This window comes from Pholcus phalangioides, unplaced genomic scaffold (assembly GCF_987345545.1).
Source record: "Pholcus phalangioides strain wild (caught in Gottingen) unplaced genomic scaffold, Ppha-v1.0 ptg000013l_1, whole genome shotgun sequence".
Classification (NCBI taxonomy): domain Eukaryota; kingdom Metazoa; phylum Arthropoda; class Arachnida; order Araneae; family Pholcidae; genus Pholcus; species Pholcus phalangioides.
Genome location: NW_028301606.1, coordinates 7,256,034 through 7,280,169, shown reverse-complemented (window position 1 = coordinate 7,280,169; position 24,136 = coordinate 7,256,034). Strand labels below are relative to the sequence as shown.

The 24,136-nt window shown below is 37.5% G+C and overlaps 1 protein-coding gene across 1 annotated transcript in view; it reads right to left on the bottom strand.

The window, feature by feature from the left end:
• Positions 1-24,136, bottom strand: part of LOC149078521 (unconventional myosin-Id-like) — a 58,233-nt gene that overhangs the window by 11,405 nt on the left and 22,692 nt on the right. Inside the window, exons 2-15 of the mRNA XM_089240633.1 lie at positions 18,879-19,087; positions 18,646-18,739; positions 15,615-15,780; positions 15,339-15,488; positions 13,310-13,429; positions 11,725-11,928; positions 10,687-10,832; positions 10,263-10,488; positions 6,325-6,384; positions 3,613-3,758; positions 3,294-3,348; positions 3,075-3,152; positions 2,786-2,952; positions 1,185-1,392 (exon numbers count right to left, since the gene is read on the bottom strand). Coding sequence (XP_089096759.1) covers positions 1,185-1,392; positions 2,786-2,952; positions 3,075-3,152; positions 3,294-3,348; positions 3,613-3,758; positions 6,325-6,384; positions 10,263-10,488; positions 10,687-10,832; positions 11,725-11,928; positions 13,310-13,429; positions 15,339-15,488; positions 15,615-15,780; positions 18,646-18,739; positions 18,879-19,087 — 2,029 coding nt within the window. The remainder of the gene's footprint in view (positions 1-1,184; positions 1,393-2,785; positions 2,953-3,074; positions 3,153-3,293; positions 3,349-3,612; positions 3,759-6,324; positions 6,385-10,262; positions 10,489-10,686; positions 10,833-11,724; positions 11,929-13,309; positions 13,430-15,338; positions 15,489-15,614; positions 15,781-18,645; positions 18,740-18,878; positions 19,088-24,136) is intronic.

The following is a 24,136-nucleotide window of genomic DNA, read 5'->3' as shown; positions in this document are numbered from 1 at the left end:
ACATTTTTCGTCTCTGTAGTCCTTTTTTTATCGTATTTTCCCAAAAAAAAATGCCTGAAATTATCATCATCATATTGAGGCAATGAGCACATGTTGCACTATTGATACCTAACGTTGAAAAAAGATTTATTACATGTTTGACGCTCTGACTTGCTAATTGACATTCCCGTATTTCCCAGTACTTATTTTATTTTATTTTATTTGAAAAAAAAATGTCCCGTTCTTACCGGTTTTTCACAACGAAGCTTACTTTAATCTATAATTTTCACTAGAATCATTGAAGGTCATTTGCATAATTTATAATTTGTGGTTGTAATGTGAACATGACTATAAATATAATTTTTTTAATAAAAATGTTTTTCCCGTGAAAAAAATTTTAGACTTGCTATATAACACTGAATTTCTCGCCAAGGTATATTCATAAGCGATATTTGGCATTTTTAAGGAAAATTGTGGACATTTTTGGTGATGCTGCGTATTTATGATCCCAATTTCCCTTTATCGATCCAATTTGGTCAAATTAATCACTGTGAAATAACACCATCATGTATAGCGTTTGATTGCCAGCTGATTATATTTTTTATGCATAAACGGTTTCCGAAACATCACCCTTTGTTGTAAATTTTTTCAAATTCGGAATTTCAAATTCTCATCAATTCTGAATTTTCGTTATTGTGTTCATATTTTTGTATACATAATTTTTTCCTGTGAATTCCGTGAATATTATGTCTTTTTAGATACCCACTTTTCCCCAAAATAATGGCTCAAGAGAGACACAAAAAAATGTCTGGGTCCCAGCTCAGGCCACTGATGTCATTAAGATGGCCCCTGAAACCAGTAACGCAACAAATGGATTTATAACCAAATTGCATGTGGATTTGTAGGACCCATCTCAGAAGTCCCTGCGACCCAAGTTTGTTTCCGAACCCCCTTGCGTTACGTAAATGACAAATCCACTAAAACCTATCTTTTGCAGACACCAACGGGACGAAAAAAATGCATCTGTAATAGATGGGTGACTTAATCAGGGGTCAGACATATATATTATTATTAGACAATGGGAATTATTATTTGGCCGTAAAAGAGGGGGGTGACCGTTAAGAGGGGTTTCACTGTAATGCACCCATATCCCCTGATTCCACGGATCAGTATGTAAAAGACACTTAAATAAGAGCCGTACTCACTTTTTGCATGAACACGACAATCTTTGGAATGAACTGAGCTCTGAGGTTCTCTAGCTGAGCTATCGTTTGTGGGGACTTGACGAATATTTTAGTCTTTCCATATTCGGCGTCTCCATTCAATCCTTTCTCCTTCATAAGGGTCTTGCAACCTTCTTCATCAGTTCCGATTGTATAGTTTGGCCAAGTGTATTTGGAAACCATTTTATACCTTCGGAAGTCAATGTGGAAAAAAAAAGAGAAACATTTTTGAGTCAATACTAATAGTCAATTAGTATACTAATTACTATTACTAATAGTCGCACATTACTAATAGTCGCTACATTACTAAGTAATGTTTAAAAAAAAAATAGATAAGCGATTTATTTATCCCGAGATTTTTCATCAGTGGAAAAGCTGTATAATACAGGGTGTCCCATAAATTCACAAATAATTTAAAAATTCGTAAAACTTAAAAGCATTGGTACACTGTATTTGAATGAGGGTTGTGAAAAGTTATTATAAGAAAGGGGAATTTCTTTGGTACAGAAAAAAAAATTAAAAAGTTCTTCACGAAAGTAAATCACAAAATTCTGGATCCGAAAACTTCTACAATTTCTTCTGTATCCGAAATGTTCGTAACGCCGGAAATTCGTGACTGAGGTGAAACAACTTTACTAATAGTGCTTTATCCACCAATGTCACCATCACAATGAAAACATTATGTTAGCGCCAGTAGCAGGAAAATTCAGAAATGCACTCCCTTATTTTATAGGACTATCTCACATATTTCCAGCGATTTTTTTTATTTTTGCTTTTGCGCAGCGTTCTCTATCTACAAAAACTTGAACTAAACTTTTTCCGGTAACAAAAAAAAAAATCTCCCTTCGTGAGAATAACTTTTTCACAAATCGCAAATACACGGATTCTTTCAATTTCCATGAATTTTTAAACCATCTGCGAATTTGTGGGACATCCTACATACATATTATAGGAAATTTATTACGGTTTTTTAGACTAAAAATATATACTTTAGACTTTGACTGTAATGACTGGCACTGAATATAAATTGCATAGTTATAGAATGAAAGAACAGAAATTGAGGTGCGACTAACCATCGTGTGAGATCTGAACCAAACGAAATTTAACAGAGGTATCCAACCACGGTTCACGGACCTGTTTCGGCCCAGTAAGAGTATGAATGTGACCCAATAAGCAATCTTGAACCAATACAAACAGATTGTTTACGAAAATTTTTAATAACTTTTCATAAAAAAATAAATTTCAGAAAATTAGATGATAAGTTTGTGTTCAAAGTGATCTCATCAGTAATCGCTTGTATAGTTAGTTGAGGCCCAAAACTGTTGCCAATACGGTCCAAAAAACCCAAAAAAAAAGTTTGGATACATCCTTGCTTTATACATTTCAGAATATTACTGATATCATTGGCGTCGGAGCCGGGGGTGCAGTGGGTGCTCAAGCACCCACGGTAATTTGTGACATGGATCCGAGCACTCCCAGAATTGATACAGAAATTAAAATTTCCGATATAAAACTAAAGACGAGCACCCACAGTTTCGAAACACTTCCGACGCCCCTGACTGATATTGTAGCAAATAACAAACCTTTGCAGGAATTTTCCGTAAAGTTGTCTGTACACGAACCCGGCTCTTCGGACTCTGACATTCTCCAACAGACCTAGATAGCACACCTGATGCTTGACACGTTCGTCATCGAAATACGACGGTGACTTTATGTCATTGGGTTTGATGCATCTCACGTAAAAAGGCTCCTAAAATCATTAGAAAAAAATGACAGCAGATGTCGTATATAGATTTGTGAAGATAACTGATTATCTGGTAGGTAACTCATCATGTTTATAGGTCAAGAAATATCATTCGATCATATATTTACCTTGCATGCTAAATTCTGAACTAGAGCAACCATTGAATTTTTGAACATCGTCCCTGCTGTTAAGGGTCTCTTCGTCACCTGAAAATATTAATTTGAAGGGTCACAAATATTTTCAAGTACCGAAACCTGCGATCACCGTGATAACTATAACGTTATAGAAGTTATCAGGTTTCATACATAGCAATAAATCAGATAAATACTGATCTAAAACGTAATTACTTTGGTGACATGTTGGGATCCTTCTGGCCACATGGATTTTATGAGAGGGTCGGAACTAGGGAGAAAAAAGAACTACTATAATGTACCAAAAAGTTATAACTAATAATCCTAACAAAAGTCGTCGAGAATATTGGGAGCCCAATATTTCAAAGGTGTTATAGAGATATCGGCAAATATTGCGACAGCTCGAGCCCATTGACCTGATAAAAGTTCACGTCTGTGGTCATAACTCGAGAAATAGTCGTAATTTAATATCCAGCAATTTCACGGGAACTATTTGAATCCATGAATTAGACGGGTCTAATAACGCATCAAATACCTGTTAAATAGAAGTCTCTTGAAATCTTGGAATAAAGTATCGGTGTTTTTGTCCAAGAAACCGACTATTGAATACTTGACGTCCCCGGCGTAATGCTTGACTTGGAAATCTTGGTTATGTTCTAGAGTTTTATCCGTTGGAGAGAGCTGGAAAGAATAGAATTTAATAAAATAGTTGTTTTTATGAATCCACGAATTATAAAAAGTGGTAAGAGTGCGCCACTCCCTATTACTGTATTGCAGGGTTTCTTAACATTTTTAAACCTCGACCCAAAATCAATACCATGATCAACTTCGCGACCGACCCATCGATGAATTTGAAAATTTTTGATTAACAAAATACTTAAATTTCGAAATCAGTGAAACCAGTCCATGGCATCCGACAGGACCTGGCCCGGAACCTCTAATCAAATATCGGGGGGGGGGGGAGAGATTATTGAAAGCTACTAATTCTAGAATTATTATTTTTTCATAAATTGTGAATTTTATTTTAATCCTGCTACTATTTCTCTCACTATTTTAAAATTATTTTACATTAATTTTACTTACTGATAACAATTAATAATGGGTACAGGTTGATTGCCCTCCCGCTAAATCATGTTTCAGAAAAAATTAGTCGATTGCCTTCACCTCAATTTCAAAAACACAGGTCGTTTACCCTCACCTTCTGATTTTTTAATATGCAGGCAAACCCTTCATCTAAATTATTATTAGGCCGGTATTACACTATAAGAGTTGGAAAAAGGACTTTTTACAAAACTTGAAAAATACAACCAATAAGTCTATCGGTTGCATTTGAGCGAATGTAACCAATAGGTTTATTGGTTTTTTTGTTTTTTTTCAAGTTTTGTAAAAGATCTTCTACATTATTTTTATAGTTCCATTCTTAGACAGATTATCCTTACTCGGACAGCAAACAAAACCCCGTTCATCCCTCTTTTTCGTATTATAATGTGCGACAGCTGATATATACAGGGCGTTCTGTTAATGGACCGACAAACTCAGAGGGTTGTTAGTAGACATTAAGAGGAACAAAAATTGCAATGGAACATGGTGTCGCAAACCACGTTGAGTGGGTGAAAATCGCGAAAAACGCATGCAGGTTTCGACGTCACGCAGGAACGACAAAAAGTACAATAATAACTACAAAAAGGTTTATTTGATTAATTATTACAAGAGTTGTTAGAAGTGGCAGCCGCTGACGTCATTGCACAGTCTACAACGACGTAAAAAGGATTCCCGGATGAGCTAGAGATACCAGGTATGCTTTTGATGTCTGCCGCAGCGACGATAATCTAATTTACATCGTCCGCAGCGCGTGTCCTACCCCAGCGTATGCTTACGGCGATATGGTAAGCGAACCCACGAACGCATTCAGCGATCAACTGACATCCACCTTTCGTCTCCTCTGGACTTGGAGCCTGCATGCGTTTTTCGCGATTTTCGCCCTCTCAACGGGGTTTGCGACACCACGTTCCTTTGCAATTTTTGTTCCCCCTTGATGCCTACTAACAACCCTGTGAGTTTTTCGGTCCATTAACAGAACACCCTGTATACAAATACAACGCCACAACAGGCAAATTGCCCAACGAGGTGGCTGACCTAAGATCATGGATCCCCGAGCCATATTTTGGAGGCCCTACCTACTACTGCTACACCATACATGCATTTATCAAATTCACTGACGACACGTGGGTATTATATATAACCGCCGGGAAAAGTGATAAATGCTGTGGTAATGTTAGAAGTCACTTTTTGAAAATTTTCAAGATGGCAGATTGTAAATAACATTTTGCCAACATCGTGATTCTGTGGCTTTTTGCCTTCGTTGTTTTCTCATAAACTGAACGAGAAAGACATACATTTTGCCACCTTCTAAACATTAACGAAAGAAACTGTGGAATGCAAAAAAAAAGTCAGTTTTTTGGAAAAAGTGAATTGCAACATTTTGCCATCCGAGCACAAAATTAATCAAACTTATCTCCTCCTCCTTCTAACCAGATCATGGCCTGCAGCTCTGTCTCAATGAAGCACGCGGCCGACGAAGACCTGGGTTATGCTGGAAAATGTGCGGTGCGAACATAACGTAAAGTCTGTTTGTGTAATACTGTTACAGTGCTGCCATCAACCACCAATTTTCCTAACTATGACTGAAGTGTGATGAATGAATAATTGCACTGTTGTAGGCCAGCTGCTCTCTGTGGCGAGACTTTTTGACGGGGAAATCGACTAGCATTCATTCCTCGAAGTTAAGAACCACCAAAAACAATATCAAACTTACCGAAACGATTGGTGATTATGCATAATAACCAATTTATCACATTGACCGCAACATATGGATGAAGAAGGTCCTAAAAACGTTGGTCCAGGACACCGAAATCGTTCAGACGCCCCTGAAACCAATGTCGCAACAAATGGATTTAAGATTGTAAATGGGTTCGTAAATTGCTTCTATCAACTGACTTACGACCCGTCTAAGAAGTACTGCGATCTAAGTTTGGATCGCGACCTAGAGGTTAGGAAGTCTTGTGTATGATGTATTGAAAACTATTTAAATGTAAAATATAGTACTGTATTTTCACTTTTACTCACGATGATAAAAAAATATGATTATCATCTCTGAAATATTATTGTATTATCAAATATGTATTCCACTCTGGAATAAACTGCATAATTATCAAGACTTGTGTAAATTACAATAACGTTTACTTACGCGTCTACTGGTGTAATGGTCGTGATTGGCGAGCTTTCTGTCCATAGTTTCCAACAGCATCTAATGAAGAAGAAAAATGTTCTCTTACTGTCTAGATTATAGTTTTCCAAACTTTTTGTTCCATCGCCCTCTTCATCAGCAATTTTTTTTTCTCATCGCCCCCCAACTCAAATACAAATACAAATACAACGCCACAACAAGCAAATTGCCCAACGAGGTGGCTGACTTATCATGGATCCCCGAGCCATTTTTTGGAGGCCCTACCTACTACTGCTACACCACACATGCACCCCGCCCACCCCCCCCCCCCCGCGGAACCCCCAACGCATCGGTACATGCGGGAATGTGCGTGTACGTGTAGTGAAACCTTTCGTGAAGTTTTTTTGTTTCTCTGTAATGCTTGTTATGTGTAGTGCTGCCATCTGCCACCAGTTTTTCAAACTATGAGTGAAGTGTATGATTGAATGATTTATCGTCGTAGGACTGTTGCTCTCTGTGGCGAGACTTTTTAACGGGGAGATCGGCTCGCATTTGCGCTTTGAAGTTGGGAACCACAGAAAACCAACTTCAGCCGACCACCACTGTGGGGTTCGAACCCGGACAACTCAAGTGACCCCATAGGATCCTATGTTAAATTCGTAGCTTCTACCGCGCCCCCTGGACCATTCCATCGCCCACGAGGAGGCGATATTGCCCACTTTGGGAAACACCAGTCTAGATATTAATTAACTCTTTCTTATCCTGACGGTACTTTAAAGTACCAGGTTCGATAGTTTGTTTTGAACTAATTAGTTGTTTCAAAAATATTGTTGTTTTCTTTAATTATAACTAAAATGACCTACCAAATAATTTACATGATAACTATCTATTATTATCAGTACATTTGTACTTCTACTTTAATTTATTATAATTTTCGTCTTATTCTAATTTTCACAATGTCGGATATAAAGGGTTAAAGCATATATGTTTAACAGATGGCCCCCGGGTCAAATGTGGCCCGCGATGTCAAACCGAATTTTGTAAGAAATGAGCTAAGGGGCACATTTCCAGATCATCTAATTGATCCGCAGTGTGGTTCCACATCACTTGAGTGGCGCGTAACGTATTCCCAGATCATTCAAGTGGTACGCGGTGCAATTCCACATCACTTAAGTGGCCCGTGCCAGATTTTCAAATCACGTAAGTGACCCGCGGCATATTTACAGATCATTGCAGAACAGTTCTAAAGCACTTGAGGGACCCTCACCCCACTGCGAATTTACAGATTACTTAAGTGACCCACGACACATTTTCAGATCACTCGAATGACCCGCCGCATATTCACAGATCATTAAATGACCAGCGGCACAGTTCCAGATCATTCAAGCGGCCCTCACCACACTTACACATCAATTATGTCACCCGCAGCACATTTACAGATCACTTATTTTGGTGGAACGCGACACGTTTTCAAATCATTAAAGTGGCCCGCACTCTCCAAAAGGTTGAGCACCCTTGAATTAACACATTGGTGCACAAAGTTTCTGGCTTCGAAGCCATGTTTCATCCAGGATTGTTTTTGAATGAAAGCCCATGATATATACGCATGCAACCAATGAGATTATTTTTAAAATTCATGCAAATGCTACCAATAATCTCATTGGTTGCATATATTCGAAAGTGGCATGTGTATCATGGCTGAAAAGATGAACTACTTTTCGAAGCTGAATATAAATGATGAAAATTGGGGTAAATACCCTCTACTGTTTTTATTCATGTAGAGCAGCGCTTCTCAACCTGTGGTCCGCGACGATGGCATAGGTGGTCCGCAGGCAGACTTGATAAAATTATTCACCCGTTGTAATCCACATGTTAGTGATGATATCCATATTGCTATGGCGTCAATAGCCATCGCTATCAGATGAAGCGGGAGAGGTCCAATTTCCAGCCCAATATAATATAATAATAAGAGAAAAGGGAAAAGGGGACGTGAGCCATTTAAATTGTAAAAAAACATGCTCTTTCGCCTCCATCAACACTCCTTAATTTTATGGCCACTTACTTAAAGGGCCCCTTCAAAGTTTGCGTAATAGCCGCTTCGTATTCTTCTTTTCTCTCTCTCTCTCCCCTATATACTGAAGCCTATTGACCATTGTATTGCCACCTGCAGGCAATTGACTTTATTTCTGACTTTCTTGCTTCCTCTCTACTTTTCTTTTCCTTCTTTTTTGTACAACTTCTCCCCCACAGTAAACATCTTCCTCCCATATGCTTCGAAAGATCGTAGGGGGTGAACCTTGACCAATGATGTCAATTTTAATACTATTTGTACCTACGTAATCCTCATCACCCAATGGAAGGATCTTTCTTTGAAGCCGGACTACCAATTAGAAATAGGGGGTTGGTACCCCTCAAAACTTTACTTTTTGGAATCTTTGAAAAATTAAAGCAGATTGATTAGTGCAAGCTAGAAATCAAGTTGGGAAAAAAATGTAGAAAGAGTAGAATTTTTTTTAAACACATTTTCAACTGTAGCATCAGGAGCGGCGATCATCCGTGATGAAAGGGATGGAGGAAAAGGTAGGAAAGAAATTCTTACCACAATTTTAGTAAATTATAGACGTTTAGTTAAAACCTAAATTAGGAGGAATTAACCGGGGGCAGATGGCGAAATTAGGCATAAAGAGTGATTAAAAGAGAGATATTCCAACATCAAGTTAAAATTATTATAATTGAACATACAGTATTTTGTTTATGTATTATGCAGAATTTGATATCGTGGAAATGGATTTTTCTAATTGACTTTTATTTTGTGTAAATATAACTCGTTCTTTTCATATGATCATTTGATTAAATATTAAAATGCTATTGAAATTTAACTGATTCCTTCTTTTCATGAGTCATCGTTTTATTCTAAATGTATATTGGACCACTAGGAGCCTGGGTTAATCTAGATAATTATATATATATTCTTCCAGTGGTTCGATATAACAATATGGGTTCGAATAAAATTATACCTTCATACGTGGGTTCGCCATACATCATGAAGGAAATTGCGATCCTAAATACGGGACATCGCTAAATTTTGCCGAAAACTGAAATTTATTGCTATAAATGCAATTTGCTGATTGCTGCTAAAATTGCTGAAGAGTGTGAATGTGTATATGGCTGCTACAAATCGTAGAAAACAAAAATGTATTTCCCGAAAAAGATATTCAAATCTGATTGAGAAAAATAAAATTCGGTTAACAGGGATCTTAAATAATAATCCGCAAAATAAGGACAATTGAAATCAAACGCACTGTCACACATTGTCAGAAGTGGGCATAATATGATTGGTCGCAACTAAAATTCTAACAAAATTGAGGACAAAATGTTAAAGATAACAAATATGTGAGATAAAAGTTTATAATTATTGTCGTAATTATCATAACAATATTATAATTATGAAAATAGTAATAATTTAGATAATTATAAAAATTGTAATAATTTAGATAATTATAAAAACTGTAATAATTTAGATAATTATAAAAATTGTAATAATTTTGATAATATTATGAAAATTGTAATAATTTTGATAATATTATGAAAATTGTAATAATTTTGATAATATTATGAAAATAGTAATAATTTAGATAATATTATGAAAATTGTAATAATTTTGATAATATTATGAAAATTGTAACAATTTATATTATGAAACGTTGTGTATTCACGACTTTAGTAAAGATCACAAATTCAATCGTTGAAAAAATGGGACTAACGTATAAAAAAAATCGGAATAATAAAAATTACAGGAATGTACCGTAATACGGGACACAAGTGACCCGTCAAATTGTTTCAGACATTTTACTGGTCCTTGTTTTCAGAAAGGTTGAGAAACATTTAAGTAGAGGTATTTACCACATAACCATTTATGTTACATATGCCACATAACTGGAGCATTAATTGATGGTTACCTCGTCAGTAACGGTCCCAACTCCAAGACAAGCCTCGTCGACTATGGCTATTATTCCCTTGTGCGGCTCTTCGACGAGATTGCATATGATGGCATTGTTGAAGTAATTTATATTCTGCCATTTGATGCCTTCTCTCTTGTATTCTTCTTGCTCTTGTTTCAGGACGAGTTCGATGAAAAGCTGCTGCAACTTTTCGTTGCAGTAATTTATGCAGAACTGCTCGAAACTATAATTTTTACAAAAATATAAAAATTCCTATAAGAGGTGACAGAAAACATTAAAACTCATTTTAGAGGTAGAATTAAGATTTTATTCAGAAGAAAAGAAATGATAATATGTGGGGTTTTGGTTATGTTTTAAGACAGTATTGGTCTTTAAACGCAAATGCGGTATCTTAAATAGAATTTTTATGACGGAATTATACCCGTTGTTGTCGAAAACTTCGAATCCATAAATATCCAAAACACCAATGACCGTGTTCTTTCCCATGTAGGTGTTGTTGTTCGGTGTTACTTCTATGGCTTCATTGATTCTGTTCACGATCCAGCAAAACATACGCTCGTAAATAGCCTAAAATAATAACCATGTTGTGATTACCGATTAAAAACCATCAATAACTCGATTCTTTCTTCGAATTACAGTCTGATACGCAAAATTCAACGAAATAAGAGATGATTCATAACGTAAAATATAAAATTGCAATAATATTAGCTCCCTATCAGAGGCGGATTCAATGGCGAGTGCACCGGCCTCGCCATGCATCTTGAATTCCGAACGGCCCCGCAAATCCCTCAACTTCACACTTTTCTTTTAATTTAAGGGGCCTAATATTTTCTTCTGCTTCCGAGGCCTCAACCGATCTAAATCCGTCTCTGCCTTCTATGGTTCCGTGTATATTTGAATATACATGGCAAATACATGATCAAAAAAAAATTTACCAATTTCTTTTCTAAACTTTTTCGATATTTTAGGTAGTACATCTTTTGTGTGATTTCAGTACAAAATACGGTTGTATAAGCAAAATACGTTTTTTATCTAGAAGATATGATTCCTTGTCGGTGTTACCTTTTGAGAGCTGCTGAAATTTTACGCATTCAGAGATTTATATAAAAGCGACCAATATTTGAGGGGATTGGAAATAAAATTCAAGGTAAAAACTATTCGACTTTCAACTTTGCTAAGTAAGATTACATCAGTTCACATTGATAACATTAAAACCAAGGTGAAATTTATATTTTTCCCATAATTAACCGTTTTATCTAATTAAAAAAACCATTCTAATTAATTAAATTTTCGTGTTGGTGTATTGTTTCAATTAAAAATATGCTAATAGCACCAATTTACATCCGTTCTTGCAGAAAAAAAAATTTCCAATACGCTTTTATGAGAGTGAATCATAGAAGTTTAAGAAAAAATGAAGAAAATAATAATTTATATAATAAAGAAAAACACAAGTGATTACTTTTGCAAAAGCGTCTTTCCCATAAATGGCTTCAGAGACCGTGTGGCCTTTTCTTACGATGTCTCCGCTGGCCGCGATGATCCTTTGGCACAAAGTCTTGCTGAGTACATCTTCGTCTACGCTCAACATCTGGGCCAGGGCTTTCAGACTGTCCTTATTCTTGATATAAGACTGGTCATCTTTCATGGCAAACTCGATATTTCCCTTGAAGAAAAACAAAATTACAACATCGAAAACACAATGTGAATGAGAATGAAAGGGTTGCCAAATAATAAATTAAATACTTGAAGTGATTTTGACGCGTAAATGCTCTCTTGAATTAGTGCATATCGAAACAGAAATTAGATAATTATACAGGAAACACAGCTGAGTAAATGGAAAGATCGTGAGTAAATACCCTATGGATGACGTTTTCATTATAGAATTGGAAAAATAACATCCCTGATGACGGAAGGAGAGTACTTAAATATGCAGTGTCTCTGGACTGAAGGTGTCCAAAATTAATGGCTAACACTGAGAGAACCACACATGGTTATTTGTAGAACGATCAGGCCTACAACATTAAACATTCACACATGGTTTGTCTACATAATGCGGGCAAAATAAATTGCCGAGTTGTTTGATTCCGAGTTCAGAATGTGGATGGGAGCAAATTCTTCAGAAACAAACTCAATGGTACACAAGACATACACGGCATATTCCGATTCGTTAAATCGGGATTCGACTGTAGTTATTTCTCTTTTTTCCCCTTTCTTTGTCTGTGCTACCCGAAAAAATAATTTTGAAGAGTAATTTCACTCTTCAAAATTATAAGGGGTATTATTCAAATAGGGAATTATTTGAGAGGGGTCCTCTTCAAATTATAAGGGGGTTGCTTATTTTACAAAAATTAATTTTTGTAAAATGAGACTTTTTTTTTTATTATCAGTGAAAAATGACTATTAAAAAATACCTAAAATTTAGGAGGAATAATTCACTCAATGAAATTTTGAGTGAAATTGATTTTTGATACGTGAATCATGCATCTTAGATGCATATTGGAAAACCACTGGTCTGTGCTGCACTTGATCTTGTATTGTTTGAATGACGTCACTCTAGGTTTTGAGACTTTTAAATTCATTTTTGGCCGCTATTGGCGTTCAAAATATTAATATTTACTTACCTTTTTTTGAGTGACCCATAATAATCCCGCCCGGATTTTTTTTTATATCTTTGTACATATTTAACTGAGTAGAATCAGTGGTAATTTTTTCAAAACTTTTTGAAAACGTCACCTTAGGACCCTTTCTTTGTGAGTAAAATGTGTAGCCTCCCACATCCGTATCAACAGTATCTCTGTAACGATTGATTTGAGAATGGGTAAAATGCTATTAAACACTTAGCGAGAGATCGAATACTTGTTTGAGACATCTGCATACCCACTAAGGGTGTTCACATTGAACACACGTTATTAACTTGTAAATAAACTTGAGGAGCTGCTCTCTATAACGCTGCTAAAATTTCTAACTAATCATGGATGGGTGATTCTCCCACTATAAGCCCTTTACCTTTAGCACCGACAACTTATGTATAATTAAGTTCTTACTAGATGTAATATAGCTGCAACGATACGCCATAAAGATAATGCCTGATCATCCGAAAAGCCAATCGTCTTCATAGCGGCACATACCGCCTTATAATCCGCTTTGTCGTTGATTGTGTCCACCTGAAAGAGCAAAAATAAATGCACAGTTTTATTTACCGTGCAAAAATAAAATTAAAATTAATCGAACATTTAAAATATAAAAAGAATAATAATCAAGTTCTTGATTATTCTAAGTTATCAATATAAAATTACGTAGACAAATTTTAAGGCGATAACAAGGTAGGTATAACTTAGATACCCGACATACACACACACACAATATTTTATATGCCCCCGAAAATATTATCACTGGATTTACTTTAAAAAAATTTTAAAAATAAATTGATTTATTTTCGTAAAAAATATCGTGATATAATTTTTTAAAAATCAAAATCGTGAAAGAAACAAGAAAATTCAAAAAGAACGTGATCACCATTAAAAAAATATAAAATCATTCAAACGCTAATAATAATTTACCGTGCTGTTGACGTCGGAGAAGAAGTCGACATGTTACAATTCACCTCGCTTATAGAATCATGGCCGATTTACGATACGGGACTGAACTTGGGCAGGCGCGGACCTAGGATAGGGTGGCCAGATCATTTGACTGAGAAACCGCGATAAATCCGGATAAAAACCGGGACATAACGCAAATCAATAATGAGAACCGGGACATGGACATTTTTTTTCAAAAGGCATTATATAGCGGTAAGCGATGAATGAAATTATATACGTATTGGTACTAAAAGCCTGGGCCTTGTACTGTTTAGAGTTCAATATTCTCTCTCTTCAGCCTTTTTCTTCGTTGTCGACCGCTGAAATGAAATAAAAATATTCGCGAACCGGTATAAATGGGAGAAATAATTTTCTAAATGGTGAAAAAAATTTGAAGGAAAATTTATTAATTTTCTGACTTATTATATTTTTATACTTTGCTATTATGTAAATACAAGAAACCGCTTTAAGTTAGGATCCCTTCTCTCACATATTGAATAAAATTAAAACTATCTGTTATGATTCTTGATTATGTTTATGAAATAAAATGTTTTTTTATAGTTCCGTGGAGGTTGTGCCACTAAACAGTTCAGGGAAAAGCTTCGAGAGAATTCTAACGTATTCTCGTGAAGTCTTTACTCTTCTCTTGGTGCTATGACATCGACAAATTATCGCTGTCACAAGACGTGCCAATTCTGTCATCAATTTGGCGAGATTAACGTAAAAGTGCATTAATGATTATTTAAAGGCGGAAAATAACATAATACATGATAAAATAACAAAGAAATGATCTGATAAGTTCTATGCAGGCCCACCTCAACATCATGTCGTCGTCCCCAGCTTAGTTACCTTCTGCGGCAGTGGGGGAAGGACTTCCTATCCTAGCTGTAAAAACGATCTAATTACTCTCGACAATAATAATATCAGATCTTATCGTGTAGGCGTTTTTTGACATGAGGTACCTGCTTATGCATTAAAATGGTCTTCATTCTACTGTGCTCTGGAAGTAGTCAGAATTTTTCTTGCTGTACTTTACTTAAAAACATTATTTCTTCATATCTGTATATATATTTTTTATTTTCATAGCTCACTGTGCTTCCCCTCCCCCCCCCCCGTTAACTACCTGTCATGGCTTCCCTTCCTCTTGATTTTCACTCATGGTCCCTTTGGAACATATCAGACGTAGGCGGAGATAGACAGGAAAGGGTGGGGGTATGATGATGATAATTCATATATATGCAGATGCATCAGATCAGTCGGCTCCGTCATTGACACTGCGGAGGGAGGCATTGCTTCCCCCGTATCTCCTCCCATGATCCCAGGGCTGAAACGGTGCCATACGTCCTCATGTTGAGAACCACTTATCTATTTTATGAGAATTACTTATACATATAAACGTAGTTGTCAGAATTGTCATAATTCTTGCCTATCGATCTTTGATAGATGGAATTATTTATATGAAAGGAAAAGGTCAAAATCGTGATTTGCAGTTTACCTTCGGGCTTTTGCCTTGTTTTGTGTAGTGATAGGCTTTTGGGTCAGACTTTAACTTGCACTTTTTCAGCACGTCGCTCGGTGCTCCTTGCAATAATTGGTAGAACGAATGGAAATTCCTTTCGCCACTTTGCTGGACGATGACCCTAGACTTTACGAGAAGTTAGAAAGGGAGACAGAAAAAAAAATTAATTCTTAGATTGAAAAAGAATGTCGAAAATCATTTGTGAATAAAAAAAAATGCGTATGAATTTCAGGTGAAGTGCCGAGTTATTACTTTCTCTAGGAGGTAGTTGCTGATGTGACCGCCAAGTGGATCGCCTTTGAAATCGAAGTTGATGTCCATGTATTTACCGAACCTGCTGGAATTGTCATTACGATTCGTCTTGGCGTTGCCGAAAGCTTCCAGAATGCAGTTCGACTGAAGAAGTAAATTCTTCACCCTGCGAATGATACATAAATTAATTAATTAGAATTTGAAAAAATATATATTCTAGAGCATTATATTAGCGTTTATTGTATTAAATTCATTCAAGAATACACCGCCTGTGTGTGTGGTAAAAAAAGAAGTCGTAACCTATTTTATTGCATCTACTACTCCAGAAATGTGATCAGAGAGGTTGTTTCTGTTCTTGACTAGGGTCAGCAATAAAATGAAGTCTGAGAATATTTTAGCATGCCTAGTGATCATTTTTGAAATACTTTTTCTCTGAAGACGATAGCATGCTCCAGAATGACGATTCCATGATATATTTCCTCTCAAACTTTGCAAGATTAGTTGAAGCACTCGGTTGATCATTCAGACATTTGGATTATGTGTTGCTTACAGTACGCCTATATATTATACACTGCCTGGCCAAAAAAAAAAAAAAAAGCCGAACACAACACTTTGTTGAATCGACTTCAACAGAATTTAAACAGACATTTGTCGTGGCGTTAATTTTATGAGGTCACACAACATTTCAACACTCATTTTCAGTTTGATATGCATGAATGTTTCACCAGGGTCTTGGTGGATCCAGCTGAAAAAGCCGATTGACTACTTAGACCGGGGGTTTCCAACGTAAAGTTTCTCGCGGATCCCTCGACAGTCATGAGGTTGTTCTACGGAACCCTTGATGATGGTGAGGCTGTTCTACGGAACTCAAACAAATTTTAGAGTATTTATCCAAAAAAAGTATGCTTCTACTGCCGTCTCATCATAGCCCCAAGGCAAATTTAAAGAGGGCTTCGCCACCACTTCTTAATATACATATTTATTGTCATTAATCACATTGTGCCAGATTTTATCGTGGAAGCCGCTATTCAACTGAGCTTCCCCGCATGGCCCCACAAGGGGGTTGGGTTGGCAGGGCTCTAGCCCTGAGGCCCGAGATAATTCTCATCTGCTTTTTCCCCCACTATAAATTCATAATAATGAAGAGTCCGACCCGCGGGCCCACCAAAGATCTCAGCTTAGGGAACTTACGGTGTAATGTGTCTGCGCTCCATGGCCAGTTGAACTCATGGTTGGGACTCACGAGGTTGGAGCCCTGCCATAAGACTACTGAGAGGCATATTTACGAATCAAGCTCTCTAATTTTAATCATCACCAGAATAAGACCTCTCAGTACTAGAACTCTGACATATACTTCAAATAAAACAATCATGATGCTAATCATTGAATCACGGAGTTCATCTGTGTTGTCGGTGAATATCTCCTGGGTACGAAATCAAGCATCTATTCTCAATGGTTTAAGTGAGCACCATGACCCCTACAGGGAAGGGGGGCTGAACAAATCTCATTTTTTTTTTTTTAATATATATAGTATAAATTCAGCATGAAGGAGGCCCCACCAAATATCTCAGTCTTGAGGGGGCCTGGTGGGTCCTGACGGGAGGGAAGCATGATGACGAGATGCTCGCGGATAAAAAAAAATTTCATTCCAACATGAAATGTACCCTCTAGCTTTTTTTTTTTTTTCAGATAGTGGGAACATTGTCTTTTATTTCATCTACGCAGAACTGTTTCTCTGTGTACAGAATTTCGATATCTGCACGGAATGACAAAATAGTATACTAAATTATATAATATGTGGGGGGAATTTTTTTTCTGCGCAGCAAAAAACTGTCTACACGGAGCCTTCTCTGTCATTCTCAGACTCTAAACGTCCATATTTTGTAAACTTATTCACCATGAAGAAATACCGCCTTTCTTATCCATAACCAATAAATAGGATTTATGGTGAAAATATCTATACAGTATAAGAGATTATATTACGGTTATCATAATACGTGTAAAAAGCGTCATTGAATTAGAACTCCTGTCACATATAAAATAAAAAACACAACTGTAATTCCATTGAAATTGGTGACCAATTTTTAATTAGCATGGCACATGAAAAAAGTAATATGGTGTGATATTATAACAAATATTTTTTGAGCATTATAAATATATATATTATGAAGAGAAATATATATATATATATATATATATATATATATATATATATATATATATATATATATATATATATATATATATATAGAGAGAGAGAGAGAGAGAGCTACGCGTGCCAACAAGGACACGCGTAGCTCTTCTCTGCACCCCGTGAACCAAGTCCATGTCCCTCTGAAAGTATGTCTATAAAAAAATTATGGTTGTCTCATCTAAGTAGCTTCTAGGTTTATCCCGAAATGTTTATCACATTTTTAAACATGAAGGGATTTCCAATTGACCTGAAGGGATTATCTTTGGATAGGCTTTTACTGATGAAATTTTATTTTTACTCGTTTATTGGTCATGGACAAAAGTAACTAAGGAAGGCACCATTTTTTTAATAGTGCAATAAGTTTACAAAATATGAACGTTTAAAGCATAGTTTCCCAAACTTTTTGTTCCATAGTTTCCTCCTTCAGAATTTCTTCTCTCTCATCGCCTCCTAACTCAAGCGAACTTATACGATCCTACGGTATACTCGTAGCTTCTATCGCCCCACGGACCATTCCATCGCCTACCAGGGGGGCGATATTTCCAACTTTGGGAAACACTGGTTTAGAGTCTGAGAACGCTTCCATATACATAGAGTTTTTTTGCTGCGCAGAAAATAATTCCCCCATGTTGCTTAAGGTAGCGTGTTATTCTGTCATTCTCCACAGATATCTAAATTCTGTGCGCAGATAAACAACAGGTCTGTGCAGGTGAAATAAAGGAGAATGTAATGCGCCCCCTATTTGGAAAAAAAGGATCCTTGGTACCACTGTAATAAAGTTTTTTATTAATAATCATTGGCTGTTTGATTGTAAACATGCGAGAATCAGAAACGAACCTATCGATTTCTTTTTGACCACTGATGTTGGTAATGGCAGCCAAGTACCTCATGATGATTTTCGAACCTTCAGTCTTTCCTGATCCACTCTCTCCTGTTGAAACATATACAAATTGCATCTTTATAAAGCATGCTCACAGTATACATGAACAGAACAGCTTCATTCAATCGTGATAGATACTGAGTGAAGTAAACATTAAATCGTGGTATTTTATTCATACACAATATTTCACCTGATATAACGATACACGTATCCCTGGATAACCTCTTCATGGACTTGTACGCGGCATCGGCGATGGCAAAAATATGAGGAGGTCTTTCGAAGATTTCTCGATTTTTGTATTCCTTGACCATATCTGGCCCGTATATGTTCATGGTTCGGTAGGGATTGACGGAGACGCATACTTCCCCGATATACGTGTATATAGTCGAACTTTTGAACCTATTGGTAAGAGAAGTGAATGCTATAAATTACGAAAAAAATAAAGCGTCACATTATTGGATACAAAAATTAGAGTCAAACTTGAATGTGGATTGATTTGGAAACGTAGTTTTGGATTCATAGTGCTATCTGGGAAATGCTATCAACTTATCTGGCTTTACTTTATGGAATGGTATATTATGCCGTTATGGCGTTTGTTATTCTAAGGTATGATTTAAACGTTCTCGATTGAAGTTGATGGTGTGCAGCGCCATGATCTTTCTTATAGCTGACATCATTAAGATATCAGACATTCGGCTAAAGTTGGTTTCCAACTCCGAGGCACCAATCCTCCCAATAAATAGTCTCACCTCAGATAATAACAAACCCCCACAACGGCACAAACAGTCGATCATTAATTACACTTCATTCATGATTTGAAGCTGCAACAACTCCACATACAACTCTATATACGCATGCACTTATTTTAGTGGTAAAGACACACACATAAACGCAATTCCAGCACAACTTACATCTGAAAGGGGGTAAAATAGCAGTAAATTGCAAATCAATTTTTTTTTTCTGATCAGCACCAACCAGGCACAAATCCAGAGGCTGGCAAGGGGGGTAATCACCGTCCTCCTCACACCGGGATAGTACAAGAAAACAATACGAAAATAATACGCCCAATAATACGAGAAAATGAGTCGATCCCATAAAATACGAGACGACAGTCACCATTAATACATTTAACATGGCTGGACACGCCTCGCTTCACATCTCAGAGAGAGAGATTTCAAAGGGTTCCCGAAGAATGGGTGTATCCGGAAACTTTATTAAGCAACATGGCAACAAAAAGATGAAATTAGCAACATAAAAGAAAAATCGGCAATCTGGATTCTTGGGATCTATTCAATAATAGAGATTGAGTACAATAAAAAGAAGTTAATTTTCGCTATTGGATCTGTATCGACAATATAGAATTTTATAGAATCTTAGTATGGTCAGATTAAATAGTTAATTTTGCCATTAAGATAATTGGTAAAAATCGTCCATCGACGATTAGATATTAGTCGTTGAGCGCCTGACCGGCCCTTCTGTCAGGTAGAGGTCGCAGATCATAGGTGCTTCGTGGGCTTCAGATGGTACATAGTCAACGTCTTTGCGGTCATAGTAACGGATTTTAAGCATGTGATTAATTTTATTCAACACATTTTATTTTGATTTGATTATTTTAGCTGGAACTCACTGCCGATATGCACCACTGCACCTGCCCATGCATAAAAATTTATATTTGCTACCAGTGATGGCCAGTGATGTAATTTTAATATTCAATAAATCTCCGGAGGCACCCTAGTTCCCATGGGACAACGTGCTCAAATCACCTCGAGTAATAGAGCCTGAGTATCTCTCGGTCATAATGACGGACTCGCACCTCGGGTCCGTCCCGGGTTCGAACCCCACCGGCACCACAGTGGTCAGCTGAAGTTGGTTTTCTGTGTTCCCAACTTAGAGGCGCGAATGCGAGCCGATATCCCCGTTAAAGAGTCTAACAGAGAACAACAGGCCTACAAACAGTACAAATATTCAATCATTACACTTCACCTCTGAAATATAGATGGCAGCACTGAAAAATCATACGCAACACTAGACAAGCACTCAGGCTGTTAGATACTTACACTTCCGGCACAACTCACAAGGTAGTAAATTGCCCATGGCGATAGACCGGAGTTGTGATCGGTTTGGAAAAAAAAGAAAAGCAGAGTCTTTATAGTTCGGCCATTAATACAACATAAGTCGCTCCCCACCAGGACCGTAACCAGAGGGGGACAGGAGGGCAACTGCCCCGGGCGGACAAATTTAGGGGGGCGGGAACAAAGAACACAATTACAAAATTATCGAAAGCTGTGGGGGCGGCAAAACAATGTTTGCCCCGGGCGTCAAAAATCTTAGTTACGGCCCTACTCCCCACTAATCCTCAACTAAATATTTTTATGCAGGAAATAAATTATTCATCCATGAATATAGGAAAGAGAATTGTGGAATTAAAAAATTCATCGCTATATAAAAACATTACACCAGGCTATACGCACATTTTAGTGCGGCACAGAAGTCACGTAATGATAAGATAGTGCTGCGTCAAGTTACGGTTGAAGGGACGAAAAATTACTTCTCAGCTCTCCTAATGGTGTTGTCGTACGTATACGGCTGAATGATGCAGCAACAACTAGCTTTCTCTCTCTGTCACGTAATTAAAAAACGCTTCTACTGCACATACATTTCACCGTATTTCATCACGAATTCACACATACCTAATGAATTTAGGTCAAATGCAAGTGAGTAAGAGAAAAGTGTGACAGTGAACGTGACATCCACGTTAAGAACGGCGGAAGCCATAAAAAACAGCAAAATTTTTTTTATATACATATATATACAAACAAACAGGTTTCGTCATCCTGTTAATTATGATCATAGTCCTTTGCTGTGACCGTTCCGCGGAATATAAACAAAGGACATTTTTATTGGCTACTATCCAAATATGTTCAGGGAAATATTTACATATGTCTTGTTTTAGTTGTAATTTATACTGAACATAAAAGACTAAAATAGAGTTGAACGCAGTTGTAGACAAAAGATAAGTAAAGGTGTGTTTGGCTGAGGGTCATATTTGAAATGTTAGGTAGGTCTGAGTCATGATACAACACGCTGCGCCTGCCTCTGGTACGACTTGTATCTGTCAATGTCATCTTTTTCTTCGTCATCATCTGATGACGAATATATTCAACGAGGAACACGTCGAATTTGAACATTTTCTTGGGAATATAGTCATTATAAGCAGTGACATATTTACGGGGGGAACCTATAGCCCATGTTCATGGGGGAGGGGGGGGGGTGGCAAACTCAAGGAATGAATGGTCGCAAAATGTTTACATTTCGCAGGTGGTAAAATCATAAATCCACCTCTGCCTAGAGAATGAGGGATTTTGTCAGTGAGTGACCAAATCCCTCACTCGAGGTGACAGAGAGTTTGCAACCATGTGAGCAAACAAGTGTGTAAAAGTATGAGTGACCAAAAGAATGAACTAGAAAACGTGGAAGCATGGGAATGACCAAAAGAGTGTCCTAGACAGCCTGGGTCAGGTCAGTAAGTGATCAAAAGAGTGGGGCTACAACGTGTGCGCAAGCATGTAAATAAACAAAAGAGTGATCTAAAGCAGTGTTTCCTCAACCGCCGGGCCCTGACATCAGTCAAACCTGGCCGTGAGTGGTTCACCGTTTCATTTTCACCCATTTATTTCCCATTAGTCCTGTGTATGACCGGCCCTTCCACTAGCAAAAGAGAAATCAACCGGGCCGTGGGCATCCAAAGGTTGGGAACCATATTGATCTAGAGCGTGTGCCAGCATGAGGGTGGGGACCGATCGGGTTATAGTATAGGGAGGAGAATTCGAGGAATGAGTGGTAACGAAAATCGAATTACAATGGGAGAGAGGCGTCAAAATTCGTGCAGCCCGCATGCGGCAAAACCATAAATCCGGCTGTGGTTGTAAGCCGTACACAAGGATGACGTGACTTGATCGAGAAGATTTTATTGTATCGACCAATTTAAGTTGGTGAACTCTGTCAGAAAATGCAAGTGGACATTTGTTGGGAGGTAGAAGTTAGGCCATTAGCACAGATCGTTGGTCGTTGCAGATTCGGACACCGTGAAAATTCAGCCTCATCAAAAGCTTGATACCAATGATCTCTGTGAGCTCGTCCACGCACGGTAAAAATGCTTCTACGCGGCCGTGTTAATTCCTTGAATCTACCATTAATGTAAAAGTCGATGGTTATCCTAATATTTGTACCAGCACTTTTTTTTTTCAAACCAAACACAACTCCGGTGTATCGCCATGGGCAATTTACTACCGAGTGAGATGTGCCGGAAATGTGAGGGTGTGTATCTGACAGTCTCAAGCCGCGTTCACGTGTGCAATAAAACATCCCGGGAAGTTACCAGTAAAGGGGATTTTCGCTATAAACCATTCACATGAAGTTCAGTTTATGCCGGTAATCCCCCTCTTCTTTCCGGAAGTCGTCACTGGTTACGTGGGTTGAACGGAAGTGCTTGATTCAAGATGGCTGACGAATGAGCTTGCACTAGTTTTCGCGGCGCAAAGGATTATGGAAGAGAAGGTCGGTGTCGACCACCAATCCACCCCAAGAAAGATGGGTTTTTTTTTATGAGCTTTTCTCCCACCTTTGTGTAGAAGTTGCCATGCCGGTAATTATCACCAAAGCGACCCCCAATTTTGCACATGTGAACGGGGCTTCAGAGTGTGTATATAGTGTTGGGTCTGATTTTTCAGTGCTGTCGTCTATATTTCCGAAGTGTAATAATTGAAGATTTTACTGTTTTTTGTAGGCCTATTGTTCTCTGTGGCGAGACTTTTTAACGGGGAGATCTTCGAACCACAGAAAATCAACTTCAGCCGACCACCACTGTGGCGACGGAGGGGTTCGAACCTGGGTGCTCGTGATGAGAGTCCGTCACTATGACCACCACAGTGGCCTGTATCAGCATTACTTCACCAAACATCAACTCTGGTCATATGGCTATATTGCAATTTACTGCCATTAATGAGATGGGTTGGGAATGAAAACGTCTATCGGTGGTCGCCTCAAGTTCGTTAGGGAAAATATATTATCTATATCGGGTTCGAACCCAAGATCATGACAGCAACCTTCACGGTGGTAGACGAGCATCTTACCACCACGCCACTCGGGCGAATCTGTATCAGCACTGGTCAACTTGGTGTGCATATATGTGTTATACAGTAAATGTGATAAATCAATTATTATACTTAATAAACGGTTATTATGCATTCTTATCAATCACATTGGTAAATTTTATTAATTTATCACTTTTACCGGCGAATATGCGAAATACCCAAGCGTCGTTGGTGAATTTGATAAATACTAAAAAAATTATCACTTTTATCGGAGATTATGCATAATACCCGTAATTAGTAAATTCGATAAATATGATAAAATTCCAAATAAGTCTAGTATGTGTCATGAATGTAG